Raw genomic sequence first — 17,167 nt, forward strand, 5'->3', positions numbered from 1 at the left:
GGTATCATTATTTTACAAAATGACAGTAGCTAATGTCAAATCAGGAATTGAATTAAAATTCGTGGTACAATACCAACTCGTTTGCCAAAAATGTATAGGATTTGACATTTAGTTTTGACATTGACAGCAAGATTCAAAAGCGATACTTGGGGTCAATCTATACTACCTCAGGGCGCAGAGTCAAAGCCTCAAACTCTTCACAAAGAACGCGCAATATTAAATGTATAGTATTAGATTCCAGTAAATTTTTTCATCCATATTTTTGCACCAGGTGAATTTATTTTTCGTACGAATGCATCGTGATGAACGTTGACACAGGCAAACTTCAGACTAATGACGCGTAGGTTCGCTAGTGGGAGCGTGTAATTGCGGGAATGCTCGCGTCTTTTTGATATCTCAGTAATAATGTGTGCGTTAAGCTCAAGTAAGCTGCTCGAATCTTTTTGAGATATCAAAAAGACGCGAGCTTTACGCTGTGGAGTTAAGGTTGAATTTTTTATGTTCAGTTTTGGATAAACGCTTCGACTGCGGTATAAATTGACCCTTACCGAACTATGACATAGGACAAAAGGTTTTTGATATACGGGAGTCAAACTTACGTTATACTTTAACATTACATTAATTAGCCTCGCTAAAGTCACCGTTTTCCATCACTTGGACTAAGTTTACTTTTAAGCGTTTCTGACTTCAAATATGAACGTAAGTGATATTTTAGTTTTGTTACTGAATAAAAAAAATCTTAATTAGACTTGGCCGTATAACGGAGGACGAGAACATCAATAAAAGACAAATTATAAAATCAAATATATTTTTAACCAAATAATACGGATTTTAAATCGTTTTAAAACAAATCAGCAGCTTTTATATTTTTGCAGCCACTCAGCTAATGTTTGTATCTGTTGACGCACAGCGGCGCGAGACGTTCCGCCCGCACTCGAATACTGTTCAACGCTGGCTTCCCACGAGAATATCTTTTTAAATTCGTCTTCTGTACCAAATTCTGGACTGAAATCAGATTTTTGATTATTATTAAATTAAATTAATCTCGGCTTTTTCGATAATAATCACAAAGTTACTAAATTCCTACGATAGAAAATTTAAGCATTATGTTTCTTATCGATATTTGTAAGTATTTGGGGGGGAAAGGGTATCAAGTACACGGTGGTGTGCATCGATGCTGGATGCATGCTTAAAAAATGCTGTGTTTGCTAGCGTACGCCTTGCGAGTGTGTAGCTTGGCTATATTGCGCGCACCCGAAAGCCCGAGTCACGGGCGTCCTCGTCGCCTCCCCTGGGTACTGTACAGATCTGTTAACGGGTTTCACACAAAACATCCTCCTCGGGGTCTGTACTGCTGACTGTGACGGGCGAAGGCGAGTCATCGGCGCCTCAAAACCGATCAAGCATCAAGTGTGTCTCGAAAGAGTCACCTCAAACCGTAAACCTACGGGAACGGGAGTCTGGACTTCATCATCTGGGCCGCGAGGAAGAAAACCTCTATAATAAATTACCCCTATCCTACGGTGGGAAACGTGCCAAGGGATGTGTATGCCCCTACATGGGGTGTATATGGCTGATGGGATAATTCAGTCTCTAGCGTCCAACTTCAACGAACCTGGCAAACGTTGTCGTAATGTGCCTTCTTCTGGGAAAAAGGGCGTCACCCTAGAAGCGACCAGTTTATTCGACCCTACTCGTGGGAACATCATGCAAAGAACACCACCTAAATCTTCGAAAATCGACATCTCAAAGCAATCCCCAGGCTATCCCTCGTATTCTGGGGAGGCAAAAATTTTGCCACACCAAATGTATAATGAAAGCGAATGTGATCTGTCTTGCGATCCCGCTAACCCGCGGTGCCTTCCACCCGGGCTGGAAGACAACACGAGGGTGGGTACTCAGGCAACCGTGACAGTGAATGCAACTGGTCAAAGTAAGAAATATGTACAACAAGCCTTCCATCCAAGCCTGTTTATAAGACAGAGAAGTGTATCGGTTGGGAATTTACTGCCTACCAGAAATGAGGAGAAGGCACCACAGAACTCTCAAGAAGTAGCCTGCGATACCAACTTACCTGAGTGGCAAACGGCTCCAGTGAATAGAAAGCCGAATAAAAAAAGGAAACTCTCAAATCAGTCCCCCGAAAGTGTAGCTACTTCGAATATGTTCGACGGACTACCTCTAGTTGAAGATCCTATTCAAACTAAAGGAAAGAAGCCCAGCAATCCGCCTCCAATCATATTATATGGAGTCCAAGATGTCAATAAACTAACGGAATTTCTTGAATCTGCAACTGAAAGATCCACATTCAAGTTTAAGATAGTAAACAAAACACAAATTAGAATTATTAGTGAAGATATAGATGTTTACAAAAAACTTATTACAGCTGTAAGAGAGAAGGGTCTCATTGGCCATACATTCAACCGAAAAGAAGATAGAAATTACAGACTAGTAGTAAGAAACTTGCACCACACTACTCCACTTGATGTTATAAAAACTGAATTTGAGAAAACGGGAAACATAGTAGTTGGAGAGATTATCAATGCCAGATTTGGGCCTGATAAAAAACCTACCTCAACTTTCTTTGTTAACCTGCAGCCTAGTCAGCATAATAAAGCAGCCAAGGAAATTAGACATATTTTCCACCAAATTGTTACTATAGAAGACCCAAAAAAGAGGACCACTATAGTTCAGTGTCAAAGATGCCAGCAGTATGGTCACACCAAAAACTACTGTATGAGACCAGGTCGATGCCTCAAGTGTGCAGAATCACACTTAACTAAAGATTGTCCTAAAGTGGACCGCAGTACCCCTGCGAAATGTGCACTATGTCTCGGCCCTCACCCTGCGAATTATAAAGGTTGCGAGGTATATAAAGAAATCCTAGCCAGAAAAACACAGCGCTTGTCTGTAAGCACGAGAAAAACTGCTACGTCACGCTCTCCCAATAATGTTATAAGCCCAAACTCACAACCTACAAACCAACCCTCGAACCCACCAACAAGTAATACACTTAAGAGGTATAATGAAGTGGCTAAAAGTAATCCTTTAGATCGATGCACAAACCAACAGTCTGTACTGGATCATCAATCACTGAATAACAGAATTGAGGAAATATTTATAAAGCAATCACAAAAAATTGATACAATCCTACAACAAATGAGCACCATTCTGGGGCTCTTGACTACTCTAGTTACCAACTTATCACAAAAATAAATAAACTCAAAATTGCTACCTGGAACATAGATGGCCTATCGCCTAAGAAAAGTGAAGCTGAAATCCTACTAAAAATGCATAATCTGGATGTCTTGCTTATTTCTGAGGCGCACCTTACATCGAACAGCCAAATTCATATACAAAACTATAACGTGTATTCAACAAATCATCCCGATGGCACTGCACATGGAGGCACTGCTATTATAATTAGATCATCCATAGAACATTATGAACTCCCACAATTTCGATCTGAATTCATTCAAGCCACCTCAATAAATATACAGGATGAAAATGGGAATTTCTGTATCTCCTCGGCTTATTGTCCTCCAAAGCACGCTATAACTGAGAAACACTTCACCACATATATAAACAGTCTCGGTCCAAGGTTCATAGCAGGTGGAGATTGGAATTCAAAGCATCTGCATTGGGGGTCGAGATTGATTACCACGCGAGGTAGAGAACTTAAAAAATGCGTTGATAAAAACCACTTAACAACAATCTCCACCCCCGAGCCTACCCACTGGCCAAGCGACCCTGGAAGATTGCCTGATGTCCTGGACTTCTTTCTAATGAAGGGTCTCTCACGACTCTTTCATCACATTGATGGCTTTCTCGATGGTTCTTCAGCCCACATCCCAGTGATATTAACTATTAGTACCAACGTCCTGGAGTGCCAACGGAAACTAGTACTGTATAACAATAGAACAAATTGGCAAATGTTTCGTGAACTCGTTGAGGACGCCCTACTTCTGCGGATTTCACTAAAGAATGAGGAGGAAATAGATGAGGCAGTCTTGGCATTTACGAAGGTGGTGCAGGATGCATGCTGGAGGAGTTCTGAGGAAGTGGGTCGGAAAAACACCAGACAGCTCTCTGTACCCCACGAAATTCAGGGCATGATCCTAGAGAAGAGAAGATTACGTAGAGTGTGGCACAATAGTCGTCATCCCGCTGACAAAAAAGCACTAAACATCTACGCTAAACACCTTAAACAGGCTATAAAAGATAATCTAGATGCTACTATTGAGGAAAACCTGAAGTCGTTAACAGCTACAAAAGACACCGACTACTCTCTCTGGAAGGCATGCAAAAATCTAAATCAACCAACAAACCCTAAACCACCTATACGTCTAGATAGAAGCAAGTGGGCTAGATCTAAACTAGAAAAAGCAAATGCTTTTGCTGACCATCTAGCTAAAGTATTTGTACCAAACGAAGCCACTCCAGGGTCGGATGAAGCAGAAATAGATGATATTCTCCAGCAGGATTTCCAATTGGATTTGCCCTTGAAGACTGTAACACCAAGGGAGGTACAAAGAACTATACAACAAATGGAGAATAGAAAGGCACCAGGTTTCGACCTCATTGACAAAAAGGTTCTTTCCGAATTGCCTCGTAAGGCTATAACCTACTTGACAACCCTTCTCAACCGGATTATAAGTGTTGGATACTTTCCAGCGCTATGGAAGGTTTCTCAAGTGATTATGGTCCATAAGCCCGGGAAATCGCCACATGAGGTCTCATCTTACCGACCTATAAGTCTTCTCCCGATTGTCTCTAAAGTACTAGAAAAGATATTACTACGACGACTCTTGCAAGCTATGAATGAAAATTCTGTAACTCCAGATCACCAATTCGGGTTTAGAGCACAACATGGCACCATTGAACAAACTCACAGGGTGTGTAAATTCATAAGCAATAGCCTCGAGCTAAAAGAGTACTGCTCCTCAGCTTTTCTGGACGTTCATCAGGCATTCGATCGGGTATGGCACAAGGGGCTCTTATGCAAGATCAAGTCACTTCTGCCTCATAGTTACTATGGAATCCTAGAGTCTTATATCACCGATAGAATATTCCAAGTGAAAGAGATGGATTGTACATCAGGCTTTCATGATATACTTGCAGGGGTACCTCAGGGCTCTGTACTTGGTCCAGTGCTGTACACCATATATACCTCAGATCTACCATGTACCCCTGGCGTCAATATTGCAACCTATGCAGACGATACCGCAATCCTGGCTTCGAGTAAACAACCGGAAGAAGCCACGTTAAAGCTCCAGCGAAGCCTAAATGAAATAAGCAACTGGTTCGATAAATGGAGAATCGGGGTAAACACGGGCAAGTCAGTGCAGGTGACATTCGCTCTGGGAAGAAGGACATGCCCGCCTGTCAACCTAGGAGGAAGGGAGCTGCCTCAAAGTGATACAGTCAAATATCTTGGACTGCACCTGGACCGTAGGTTGACATGGCAAAGGCATATCGAGGCAAAACGGCTTGAAATAAACTTGAAATACAAGAGGCTGCACTGGTTATTGGGTAGAAACTCGAAATTGTCCATCGACAACAAACTCCTTATTTACAATTCTGTTATAAAACCCGTGTGGACCTACGGAATACAATTGTGGGGAGCAACATGCGACTCTAATAAAACTAAAATTCAAAGAACACAAAATTACATCCTTAAACAAATAAGCAACTCGCCGTGGTTTATTAAAAACGCTGAAGTACATGAACACCTGGGCATACCTACAGTTAAAGCAGAAATAAAATTGTACGCCCAGAAGTACAAGACTAGGCTGGAAAACCATCCTAACCACCTAGCTGTTCAACTCACCCTACCCGAGTGTATAAGCCGTCTCAAAAGACGAAGAACCCTTGAGCTCGGCAACATTGTCTGAGCTAATATTATTATGGTAGATATTCCTATTGAGGAATGTCTCCACCCGTCAGTCTTCCTACAACTCATCTGCTCATAGTCAGAAGACTGATTGCACGATGCGCTCTAGAAAAAAAAAAAAAAAAAAAAAAAAAAATTTGTAAGTATGCCAGGAACATGTATACTAACAATACAATAATAGATCTGTATAGTAATTTTATTGTGAGTACATTGCCTTCCCATATAATTATTAAACTAAAATATACAGATATTGTAAATCCTGTTTTAAAAGAGTAAGTGTAGAGTTTCTTTCCCATTCTTCTCCACTCGAAACTACCTTTTGGAAGGGGCAACTAGAAACATCTTTATATTTTATCTAACATTCAAAAGTGCCATTTTAGGTGGTCTAATTTAAATAAATGATTTGATTTTATTTAGATAGAATAAAATACCATATCGCAACGTATTCCTCATGCAGCATGTTCTGAAGAGTTACTCCAAGTGCAGCAGCCCGTCTTAAGGTGGTTCCAACAATGTGATGCGCTCGCCGAAATGGCACTCCTTGACGCACCAAGTAATGGGCAACATCTGTAGCTAACATGCCCGGATCCAACAGGGCTACTGCCTTTTCAGATTTGACCTAGTTAATGCAGATAAATTTAAGTTCCACCATTTTACTTCATAGACAAACAGTTTCCATAAATCCCAAACGTTAAATATTCTTAAAGTTGATTGAACTTAGCCGCGGAGTCGGTTTATGATCTATAACTAAACGCGGGGAAAGGTAAGACAATAAATAAAGATAGTAATTTTTTTTGATAATTCGCAAAGGAATGATTACCCAGTTTTATTCACAGTGATAACAGAGGGGAGAATGTATGACCATTTACCGACTCGGTATAATAAAGAAGTTGTAGATAGAGCATTCAAAATTAAACCTAGCGAAAGGAAATAAGTACATAAAAAACATATTTTATTTATGCTCTCAACCTCATACATGTAAAAAGGACATTAAATACTTTCAAATATTTAAGATATAAGATTTACACGTGTGGAAATGACATGAATTTACGTATCAGGTGCAACGCTAAACAGATCCATACTACCCCTCCCAATGAGAAGAAAAATAATAAAAGAAAAGTAATATTGGTGCCAGCGGACCTCCACTCATTTGTTTCCCTCAAGACTTCTAAATCCGGCTCTGGGTCTCCATAAAGTTTAATTATATATATCTAGTTAGATTAGAGCAACTATTACTGGCAATCTTTAACGAAACAGCTTCAAAAAAAACGTTGGTCAACTTACGGTCATAGTCTTGATTGTTCCATTCATGACTCGTATACAATGCATCAGTCTGTCATAAGACCTAAACATGATCTCTTTGTCCACCTGCAAATCCTTGTTATAGGTACTCGGCAATCCCTTTAAAGTACATGCAAAGGAGAAACTGTCCCCCAACAGTAATCCAGCAGCTCCCCTTATCAGCTCCAATCCATCTGGGTTCCTCTTCTGAGGCATCAGACTCGATCCAGTGGAGAATTTGTCAGATAACTGCACAATGCCAAATTCTTGTGAGCTGTAAATTATCAGGTCCTCCGCGAACCGACTCAGATGCAATCCACATAAGGCAGACCAATTTAAAAACTCAACTGAAACAATAAACAATTCATAGAATCATTTCGTATATACGAAATTTCTATATGTTTATTTTTGATGTACTGTAACCGAATAATAAAGAAGAGAACAGTTTAAAGATAGAGAGAGAAGAGCAGAAAAGAAAAAGCTGGAGTAGGCCTTTGTCGGTTTCGACGCACATATGGACGCCGATTACTAGCAGATATTTTATCTTTTAATGTAACAGTATAAAACCTATTATATATATATATTCAATCGAGCAGAGACATGTCCATGTTTTATTGATTGTGTATTACAAGGCTAGAAATGGTCTGAATTATTTTATTTCACGTAGATGTCAGCGTTCAATATTTCTTCACGTCCTGGCCTCATGCATAATAATAATAATATTTTTGAAAACGGGTTACAAGCCTATAATATCGATGATTAAATTCAAATTATTATGAAACAAATTATATATTTATATTAAGGTGTAAGTATTTTTTCAAAATTGTAATATATATTCCATATAATTATTCGCCATACCTATGTAATCTCGGGATCCAACAGCGTACATTGAGTTAGGTGTAATATCATTGAACCCAAGATTGTGGGCCAACCTAATGCGATCAATCTGTAACGCACACCCAGCAATCGCGCCACTACCCAAAGGACATACTGATAGACGGACAATTTGTTCTTCTAATCGCGAAACGTCTTCTTTGAAAAGCCAGACATAGCTACAAGAAAGATTTACTTTGAATTATTCGTTACAGTAATTTATAAAACCTAAAATTATCTCCATCGGGAAATTAAACTATTACTTTATTAAATTGTATTCTGAGTGGCCTCATACCTGAGGTCGTAGGTTCGATCCCCGGCTGTGAACCAATGGAATTTAATTCTATGTGCGTATTTAACATTTGCTCGAACGGTGAAGGAAAAAATCGTGACGAAACCGACATGTCTTAGACCCAAAAAGTCGATGACGTGTATCAGGCACTGGAGGCTGATCACTTACATGCCTATTAGGTTTAAAAAAATGATCATGAAACAGATTCAGAAATCTGAGGCCAAGACCTAAAGAAGATGTAGCGATGTACATGTACTGATTTATTTTTCTTTTATTTTATTATTCTGAGTGGCACTCCAGTGCTAAAAGATGTCGATACTGAAGTCTAATGACAAGTTTATGGCTGGAAGTAAAACTGTTCAAGGCAGTGAAACGGACTTTGGAAAAAGAAGAAGACTTTTGCGAACTATCCTATCGTCTCCCAGGTCTTCCCTTAGAGATACAAGTTCCAATTATTCAAAGTTAGACTGCGCTTTTCTCTAAAAAATGTGTCGTGGACATGGCTACGATGACTGCCCTTATTGGGCGTCCTGTAGGATTGCCAGATTATTATATTAAAAAAGTTTTGGGATAGTATAAGTTCTAAAATTTTAAATCTTGGATTTTTTATAAAATATGTTATAGTTATACATGGCATTTATTTTATATATTAATGTCGTCTATAAAAACGTAGTAAATCACTTTGTTCTATTTTCAATAGTTTTTGCTATTTTTTACATTTTGGATTACAGTATCGACGTTTCTATGCGTATCCCTAACTTTTCGTGCCTATATTCATTAGTAAGATTCTAATAGAGACAGAACAGCGACGGAAGTGGAGCAGAAACGGAGCCTATTCAATAATACATTCGAAACTTTCCACTCTGTAAATTTAGTGTCGAATAAGGAATTATAGTTTCCTTATTTCATTTCAGAATCGCTAGCGTACCTAATTGAAAGTAGAGATCCGGCGCAGGTAATCCTAGAAGAAAAAGAAATCTCTACGCGTTACGACCGTTGTAATTCCATTGAGTAATTAACTAATTCCATTTTTCACCTTAAGAGGAAGTGACTCCATCGTATTGGTTGCGCTCGTTGTAGGTGAGTGTATCCTGGAGCTATTATATCTATCTCATTCTCCGCCCGAACTAGTGTTACCTAGTCAAAAATATTTATTTATTAATACTTTATTGCATTACAATATAAAAATTGAACATAATTAAATGAAAAGGAGGGCAACTGGTGGCCTTATCGCTTGAGCGAGCGATTTCTTCCAGGCAACCATTGTGAGATAAGACAAAAAGAAATTAAATTTCATAAGGTAGGCAAGAAGTGGAAAAATACATATTACATATAGTTATTGAGAAAAAAAACTAAACAGAAATAAAACATAAACTAAACTGATGCATGAAGTGCACATGAATCATGATAATTCAATTTCCGACCAGTCTCACGTCAGTTAGTAGTTAATTATATCTAAAAACAAACAATTATTAAAATTAACACATGACAATGGTCTATGTGTCGCATTTGATCATGCAATGAAGTCAAGTCGTGAGGAATCTTAGACCAATAAAATAGACACGTATCAGGCACAGAACATCTACTTACGTGTAAATCAAAATTATCTGGCAACTCGCAATCCCTTTTTTTTTTTTTTTTTTTTTTTTTTATTATGGCCCGCACGGTTTGTGCATTGTGGCCCAGGGTCAAAACAGGGAAACGGGTAAAAAAATAAATGTATCAGATGAAACGGAATTAAGGAAAGGAAAATAATCTATAAAATAAAAGATCAATTCTTATAGAGATAGATATAAAAGGAGTGCAAGAAAAGATATTTACATATAATATACACATTCATAGGATCTAAATCTTTATATCATTACTTAAGATAAAAGCTGCTAAAAGTTTATATATATGTGGGTCCATTGTTGAAAGTAAACAGGATATGGATGAAGGGAAAGGAATTTGAAGGGAAATGAGACCGTCGATAAGAGCCGACCGTTCGCGCCGAGAACAAACAAAAATGATGTGATTCAAATCAGCTTCAGCATATCCACATTCGCACGTAGGGTTGTCAATAATATTAAACTTAGCAAGGTGAGCTGGGGTGCAGACGTGTCCCAGACGCATACGAGACAGTATTGTTGTAACTCTTTTACCGAATCTCAGTCTCCAAAACCAGGGCTTAATGGGTATAGAAGGTTGAATAGCACGATAATGGCGACCTTTTGAACGATCTTGATTCCAGGATTCAGTCCAGGAATTCCGGAGATAAATCCCAGAAAGAGCCATCAAGTCATGCGCATAGTTTCCAAAAATATCCACATCTCCACTATCCACTGCCTCATTGGCAATACGGTCGGCTTTTTCGTTTCCAGATATTCCACAGTGACCAGGAATCCATGCAAACGATACGGAATAGTTTTCTTTCAAACATTTCAATAGTAAGTTTCTAATTTCGGAAATGACAGGGAATTGATAATGTGATCCAAATGGGAACCGGGCCAGGGCATTTAAAGAACTAAGTGAATCTGTAAAAATTACAGTTTTTTGAAGTTTCAGTAGAAGGATGTATTCTATAGCTTTGAATAGGCCAATACATTCGCCAGTGAACACGGAGGATTCAGGAGGGAGTTTAGTTTTTTGGACAATATTGTAGTTAGAATGTATTACACCAACACCTACACACCCATCACTGGAATGTTTAGATGCATCTGTAAATATTCGATGCCATTGTGGCCACTTAGTATCAACAATATAATTAAATGTTAACTTTTGGTTTTTCTTAATTTTAACAAGACCTATGCTTGTATGTACATCAGGAGAGATTAAAAGGGAATCGTAACTATATTTGAACAAAGGATTGGAAGTCGCTTGGTGAGTAGGAGCCTTAAGAGAAGTAAATCTTGTGTAACTTGTAACCAAACATGGTGTGCGTTTGTTTTTCCAAAATTGAGAAGTGTGGATTATATATGTCAGGGATGTCAGTTTAGGTGTAAGGATATGGTTACTAAATTGCATACAGCGGAAAAGGAATTTATCAGATAGAAATTGTCGGCGTAAGTTTAATGGTGGCTCTACACATTCGGTTCTCATACAATTGATTGGGCTTGACTTCATAGCTCCTAAGACTATTCTCATTGCTTTTGCTTGAATACTATCCAATTTTTTGAAAGCAGAAACATTTCCTGGTTCTAACAGGAAAGTACCGTAATCCATTACACTTCTGATTATGGCGTTGTAAATCAGTTTTAAGGAGTGTGAATGCGCTCCCCACCAGATGCCCGATAAACATCTAAGAATATTTAAATTTCGTTCACATCTCGCTGTTACATACTCACAGTGGGATACACCGGTGAGCTTAGAATCTAGAACTACCCCCAAGAATTTGACATTATTAGTTGAGGGAATCAAAACATTATCAAACTTTACCTGGACCGGGGGAGGCTTACGCATTCTGGAAAACAACACAACCCTGCTCTTGGATACAGATATGTCTAGACCATTCGAAGTCAGCCATGAGTTTAAAAATGAAAGGGAAGATGTTAGAATTTGACAATTATTTTCAATTGATTTGCCCGATTTGTATATAAGAAGATCGTCTGCATATTGTAGTACATTTGTTGATGCCTGCAATGATGTTTCTAAATCATACGTATAGATGTTATAGAGCAAAGGACTGAGTACAGAACCCTGTGGTAATCCTTTCCATACGGTCCGAGATAGTTTGACATCTTCAATAAATAAATTTATGCATCTTTCACTGAGCATATCTATAATAAAGTTTGTTAGAATTGGTGGTACGTTTAAGCATAGCAGTTTTTCCCTGAGAACCGATATAAGAACATTGTCATAAGCTGAGCTTATATCTAAGAAAGTAGCTACTACTGACTCATTATTTGAAAATGCTAATCTTATGTCTGTAGTGAATATTGCTAAGCTATCCATTGTGCTTCTACTTTTTCTAAAACCGAATTGGGTCGTTGCTAATAGATTTTTACTCTCTAAAAACCATTCTAAACGGATTTTTACTAGGTGTTCTGCTATTTTCATTAAAACAGAAGAAAGGACAATGGGTCTGTAAGAAGAAGGATCATCGGTTGGCTTATTGTCTTTTAAAATAGGTATAATTGATTGAGTGATCCAAGATTTGGGAATGCACCCAGAAATCATAATGGAATTTATAATATTTAAGTACAGAATCAGCACACGGTCCGAAAGATTTTTCAAAAAAGAATATGGAATCCCATCTTCTCCTGGAGTAGAGTCTTTTACCTTATTAAGCACACCTTTAAGTTCGATCAAAGAAAACGGAGCGTTTATTCCACTTAGGTCATCAAAAATGTAAGCAGGAATAGATAATGGAGGAAATCTCTGTTCCGGTACAGAAGGGGGAGCAAGATGATCCATAAACTGATCAGCTAGAGTTTTCGGTAATTTAGAAGAAGGAGATTTATTATATGCAGATCTAAATCTACGAATATTACGCCAGACCTCTGACGGGCTGACATCTGGACTAATGGAGGCACAAAATGATTGCCAACCATCGTATTTCTTTTTCTTAAACAATTTTTTTGTTCTACGGGCAGATTCTAAATATAACTCGAAATTTTCTTCTGACATATGCTCGCAGTATTTTTTTTCGGCCTGTTTTCTTTCTTTTATTGCAGCTGTACATTCATGATCCCACCAGGGAGGTGAAGGAATTTGCGATCGGATCTTAGTTTTAGTGCAAAAAGATTCATCGGCAGCTTCAATCAAAACCTGAGAAAGAATTTCTGCGGAGATCTGGCTACCTTCTTGAGAATAAGTATTAGTTTTCTGCTCTACTATTTGGTTGAATAATTTCCAATCTGCGTTGTTTAATCTGTATTTAAAACGAGGAGAGCGATTGGTTTTGATAGGTTTGTATGAAGGAAAAGTAATAACAAGTGGAAAGTGGTCACTACCATACGAAGATGCTAGAGGGTGCCAGTCCAAAGTTGAAGCTAAATCAGGTGAACATAAAGATAGATCAGGCGCACTTGCACCTTCGCGTGGACCAGTAACACGAGTTGGCAGCCCAGTGTTTAAAATACATATACCATGAGAATCTATAATATCTAATAATTGATCTCCATAATAGTTGGAAGAAGTGCTTCCCCAAGATTGATGTTGGCAATTAAAATCACCTAGGACTAAGAAAGGCCTTGGGAGGATGGAGAACAGTTGATTAAGATGAGAAAAAATATTTACATTAGGACGAGAAAAATAAATAGATACTATACAAATTTTATTTACAATAGCAGCAATGACTGACAAGTCATCACCGAATGAGGGAAGTGGAAATAAGGAATAGGGGAGATTATTTTTAATGACTATGGCAACACCGCCATAGCCGTCAGGTCTGTCCTGTCGGAGAATAACATAACCTGGAATTCGAAATGTCAATTCCGGGCGAAGCCATGTTTCCGACAGAGTTGAGACAAAAGGTTCAAATTTATTATGCAAATAGATTAAATCGTTTTTATTGCAGATTGCGCTTCTGCAATTCCACTGGATTATTTGTTCGCGTTCGGGACGCATAAGTGGATTTTAATTGAGTTAAGGAAGCAAGTGTTGGGCGGCGTTGTTCGGTTACATTGTTGTCAGAGTTAGAAATGGATTTTATTTCAGTCAAAAGTTGGATAACATCAGAGATTGAGAACATTGTTTCATTATTGTTGTCGTTACTGTTTATTAAAGCGACCCCGTTAGGAGAAGCTGGAGCATCATAGTCCTTTATTAAACTGAAGTGTTCTGTTTTGTTATACCCCAGTCGTTTTAGTTTGGGGGTTGTTGGTTTAACAAATATGTTTTTCTTATAAGATCTACTATACGACGGAATCGAGGAAGAGGAAGGCGATACAGATGGCACAGGAGAATTAGGAGAATTATGCATGTTTGAAAACTTTACTATTTCAGCAAAAGATTTTGACACAGGATCATACACTTTGTTTGCTTCTGCATAAGATACACATTTCTGAGCCATATATAATTTAATTTTAGTCTGTCGTTCATATTCTGGACATTTCCTGTTTGTAGCAAAGTGTAGACCTGAACACAGACAGCAAGATGCTGCATCATCTTGTATGTTGCATGTGTCCCCAGTATGGCCTTGGCCACACTTGTAACATCGGGGTCGAGAGTTACAATTGGACTTAGTATGACCAAATCGGCAACAAGAATAACACTGAATAGTGGGGTATGAATAAAGTTCCACGGGTAGGGCATTGTAGCATACAAACACATGTTTTGGTAGAGCTTGGCCATCAAAAGTTATAACAACAGTCTGTGATGGCTTCCACTCAGGTGGGGAGCTGTTACGCACTTTATAATTTAGGCGTCTAATTTTTATTATTCCTCCGCTGCCTACAGGTAAGGAGATATTGTCTAATATATCTTCAGGAGACCATTCTGCGGGAATACCTCGCACAAGCCCCATTCGAGTCACATTAAATGAAGGAATAAAAGCTTTAAAATTATTAATTGTCAGGCAAGGGTTATTAACAAATTCATTTGCAAATTTGTGGTCTGAAAATGATAGGGAAATTCGGTTTCTGCCTATCCTTTTAATGCTACCATTAATAATGTTTTTAAATGAATTTTTCTTTAGGAAATACCCAAATTGGACTGGGTGCAGGGAGGCGATGCCAGTATCTGAAGAAACTTTTTGCACATGAACTACAAACGGCCCTATGTCATAGGCCTCATAAAACGATCTGCCTGTAGGATTTTTTGGAGACTGAGAACTATCTGATGGGGGGTGTTGTTGGATATTTACAGTTACACTTGTTTTATGTGCTGGGTCACGTTTTTGCTGAAAACTATCTATATCGTTAGCGTTCTTAATCTCAGTACATAATGAGGGAAATTCAATATCCGGTATTTGGCACGAACAATCAGTCTCTTTTTGCTTGTTACGACGCGTCGGGTCAAATCTTTTTTTCCTCTTATTACAATGTTTGCAAATTTTACCTAATCTCATTCTTTTACGGTCACTCCGTTGATCCACATCTGTGTCTACACTGGACTCGTCCAGTTTAGAAAATCTATTTTCTACTACAATATTACATGCAACCTCGGGGGGCGAGCCCCCGATATCCGGGGGCTCGTTCATTTTTTCGCCTGATTCCAGGCCTTGAGGAAAAAGTATAAAAACTTACCAAATATTGAAGAATATATACACAAATTAAAAAAATAAACAATTAAGTTAAACTACTACATACAATTATATACAAATTGATCTTTTATATCAATTAAATTAAATTTATAAATTTTACTAAAAAAACAAAACTCCCGCCACGACCAACGTTTCCCGCCTTTCAGTGTCCGCAATCCCTTTAGCATTACGGTATCCTGCCCAAGGTAAATAAAAAACCAAAGAAACCAAAGAGGTCAGGACGTAGGGTTGTAGCGCCAATGTATTATTACTATTAAATCTTCCCAGATCGTGTAGGTACTCTTAAATATACAAAAAAGATAGTATTCTGGGTATTATATTTACCGAAATGAGTTGAATAACTTCATTTAATAATTTCTTTAGTGAATTAAGCATCCATAGTTTTGTGTCTGTGGCAGATTGGTCGTTCCGACTGCGACCCGTGTGGAGATGAAGAGCAGCATCACCCGCGTATTCCCGAAGTCGCCTTTCCACCGCAGAATGGATGTCTTCTTCTTCATCCAAAAGCCGACCATTCTTTGTTAATTCTTTTTTTATATCCTCTTCGACCTGCAATAATTTTTAAGGAGCCTATCTGTATTTCTTTGTTCATAGTTAGGAGTACAGAAAGACAGCATCTCCCAGCGTATTGTTTAAATTTAATTTTCCACTATGGAAGAATTAAATTATATGAAGTAAAATGTAAATCATTATTTATATATTTTTATTATTTACACACACGGCGTAAACTTTCATGCGAATAAATGTACATATTTAAAATAATAAAAAATATGTTTATTACCTTATCCAGTCCTTCTACGATAGCTGTGTAAATATCATCAGATATATGTTTCGATAAATTCAGTTCTTTGGCCCAGGCCCTGCTGCCACGGATATCCTCCGCAAACAAGCGACTGTCCACTGAAAGAGAGTCGTTAAGATGCTTCAGATCCGTTGAGGCTTCCTCCTCGAAGCAACCTCCCCATAATTGATATCTATCCTGAAATTATTGGTGAACCCTTTTTAAACATGAACAGTGTTGACCTAGTGGTCTCAGCGTGCGAACCTGAAGTCGTGAAGAACCTGGCTATGGCACTTGCATAGTAACTTTACTATGTGCGCATTTGACACTCCAACGGTAAAGGAAAACATTGTTATTAGGAAACCGGCATACCTTAGATAAAAAAAATCACGTGTCTTTGTGTAACATTAGACATACCTACTGAAATTCGACGTCCAGACCCAAAAGCTTTGGCACTGGTTTTTTTAAACATAATATAATATTAGAATTGATAAAGGTTTAAAATTAATGGTTATAAAAATTAACATTAACCTCTCAGTATCTCGATCTCGTAATCGGATCGGGTTTTAAGTACCTAAGCAAGTATATCATGTATGAAAAATATTATTATCAGTCAAAAACATATAGGAACATAATTCTTTTGACAGGCGAGGCGTTTAGGCGTTTCTAAAACAACTAAAGTAAGAAGTATTCATAAATAAAAAAATAAATCACTTACTGCCGACATTGCAATTTGTTCCACTACAACTTATTTATTATAGTTAATTAAAAATGCGCTCTTATTTAACGATTCTGATGTTTAAATTTAGATAATACATATATTTTTCTGCAGTCGATTGTGGATCTTATCACACAGTGAAAGGT

General features: G+C 38.0%; 1 protein-coding gene across 1 annotated transcript; it reads right to left on the reverse strand.

The window, feature by feature from the left end:
- Positions 1 to 831: 831 nt before the first annotated feature.
- LOC110992760 (argininosuccinate lyase) lies at positions 832 to 17,163 on the reverse strand. Its single transcript, XM_022258709.2, has 8 exons — positions 17,022 to 17,163; positions 16,304 to 16,501; positions 15,847 to 16,071; positions 9,376 to 9,476; positions 8,033 to 8,226; positions 7,178 to 7,521; positions 6,325 to 6,512; positions 832 to 1,005 (listed from the first exon to the last, which is right to left on the reverse strand). Exons 1-8 carry the CDS (start codon positions 17,028 to 17,030, stop codon positions 852 to 854), a joined length of 1,413 nt encoding a protein of 470 aa, XP_022114401.2. The 5' UTR covers positions 17,031 to 17,163; the 3' UTR covers positions 832 to 851.
- Between the last annotated feature and the right edge of the window lie 4 nt (positions 17,164 to 17,167).

This window comes from Pieris rapae, chromosome 7, assembly GCF_905147795.1.
Source record: "Pieris rapae chromosome 7, ilPieRapa1.1, whole genome shotgun sequence".
NCBI lineage: Eukaryota > Metazoa > Arthropoda > Insecta > Lepidoptera > Pieridae > Pieris > Pieris rapae.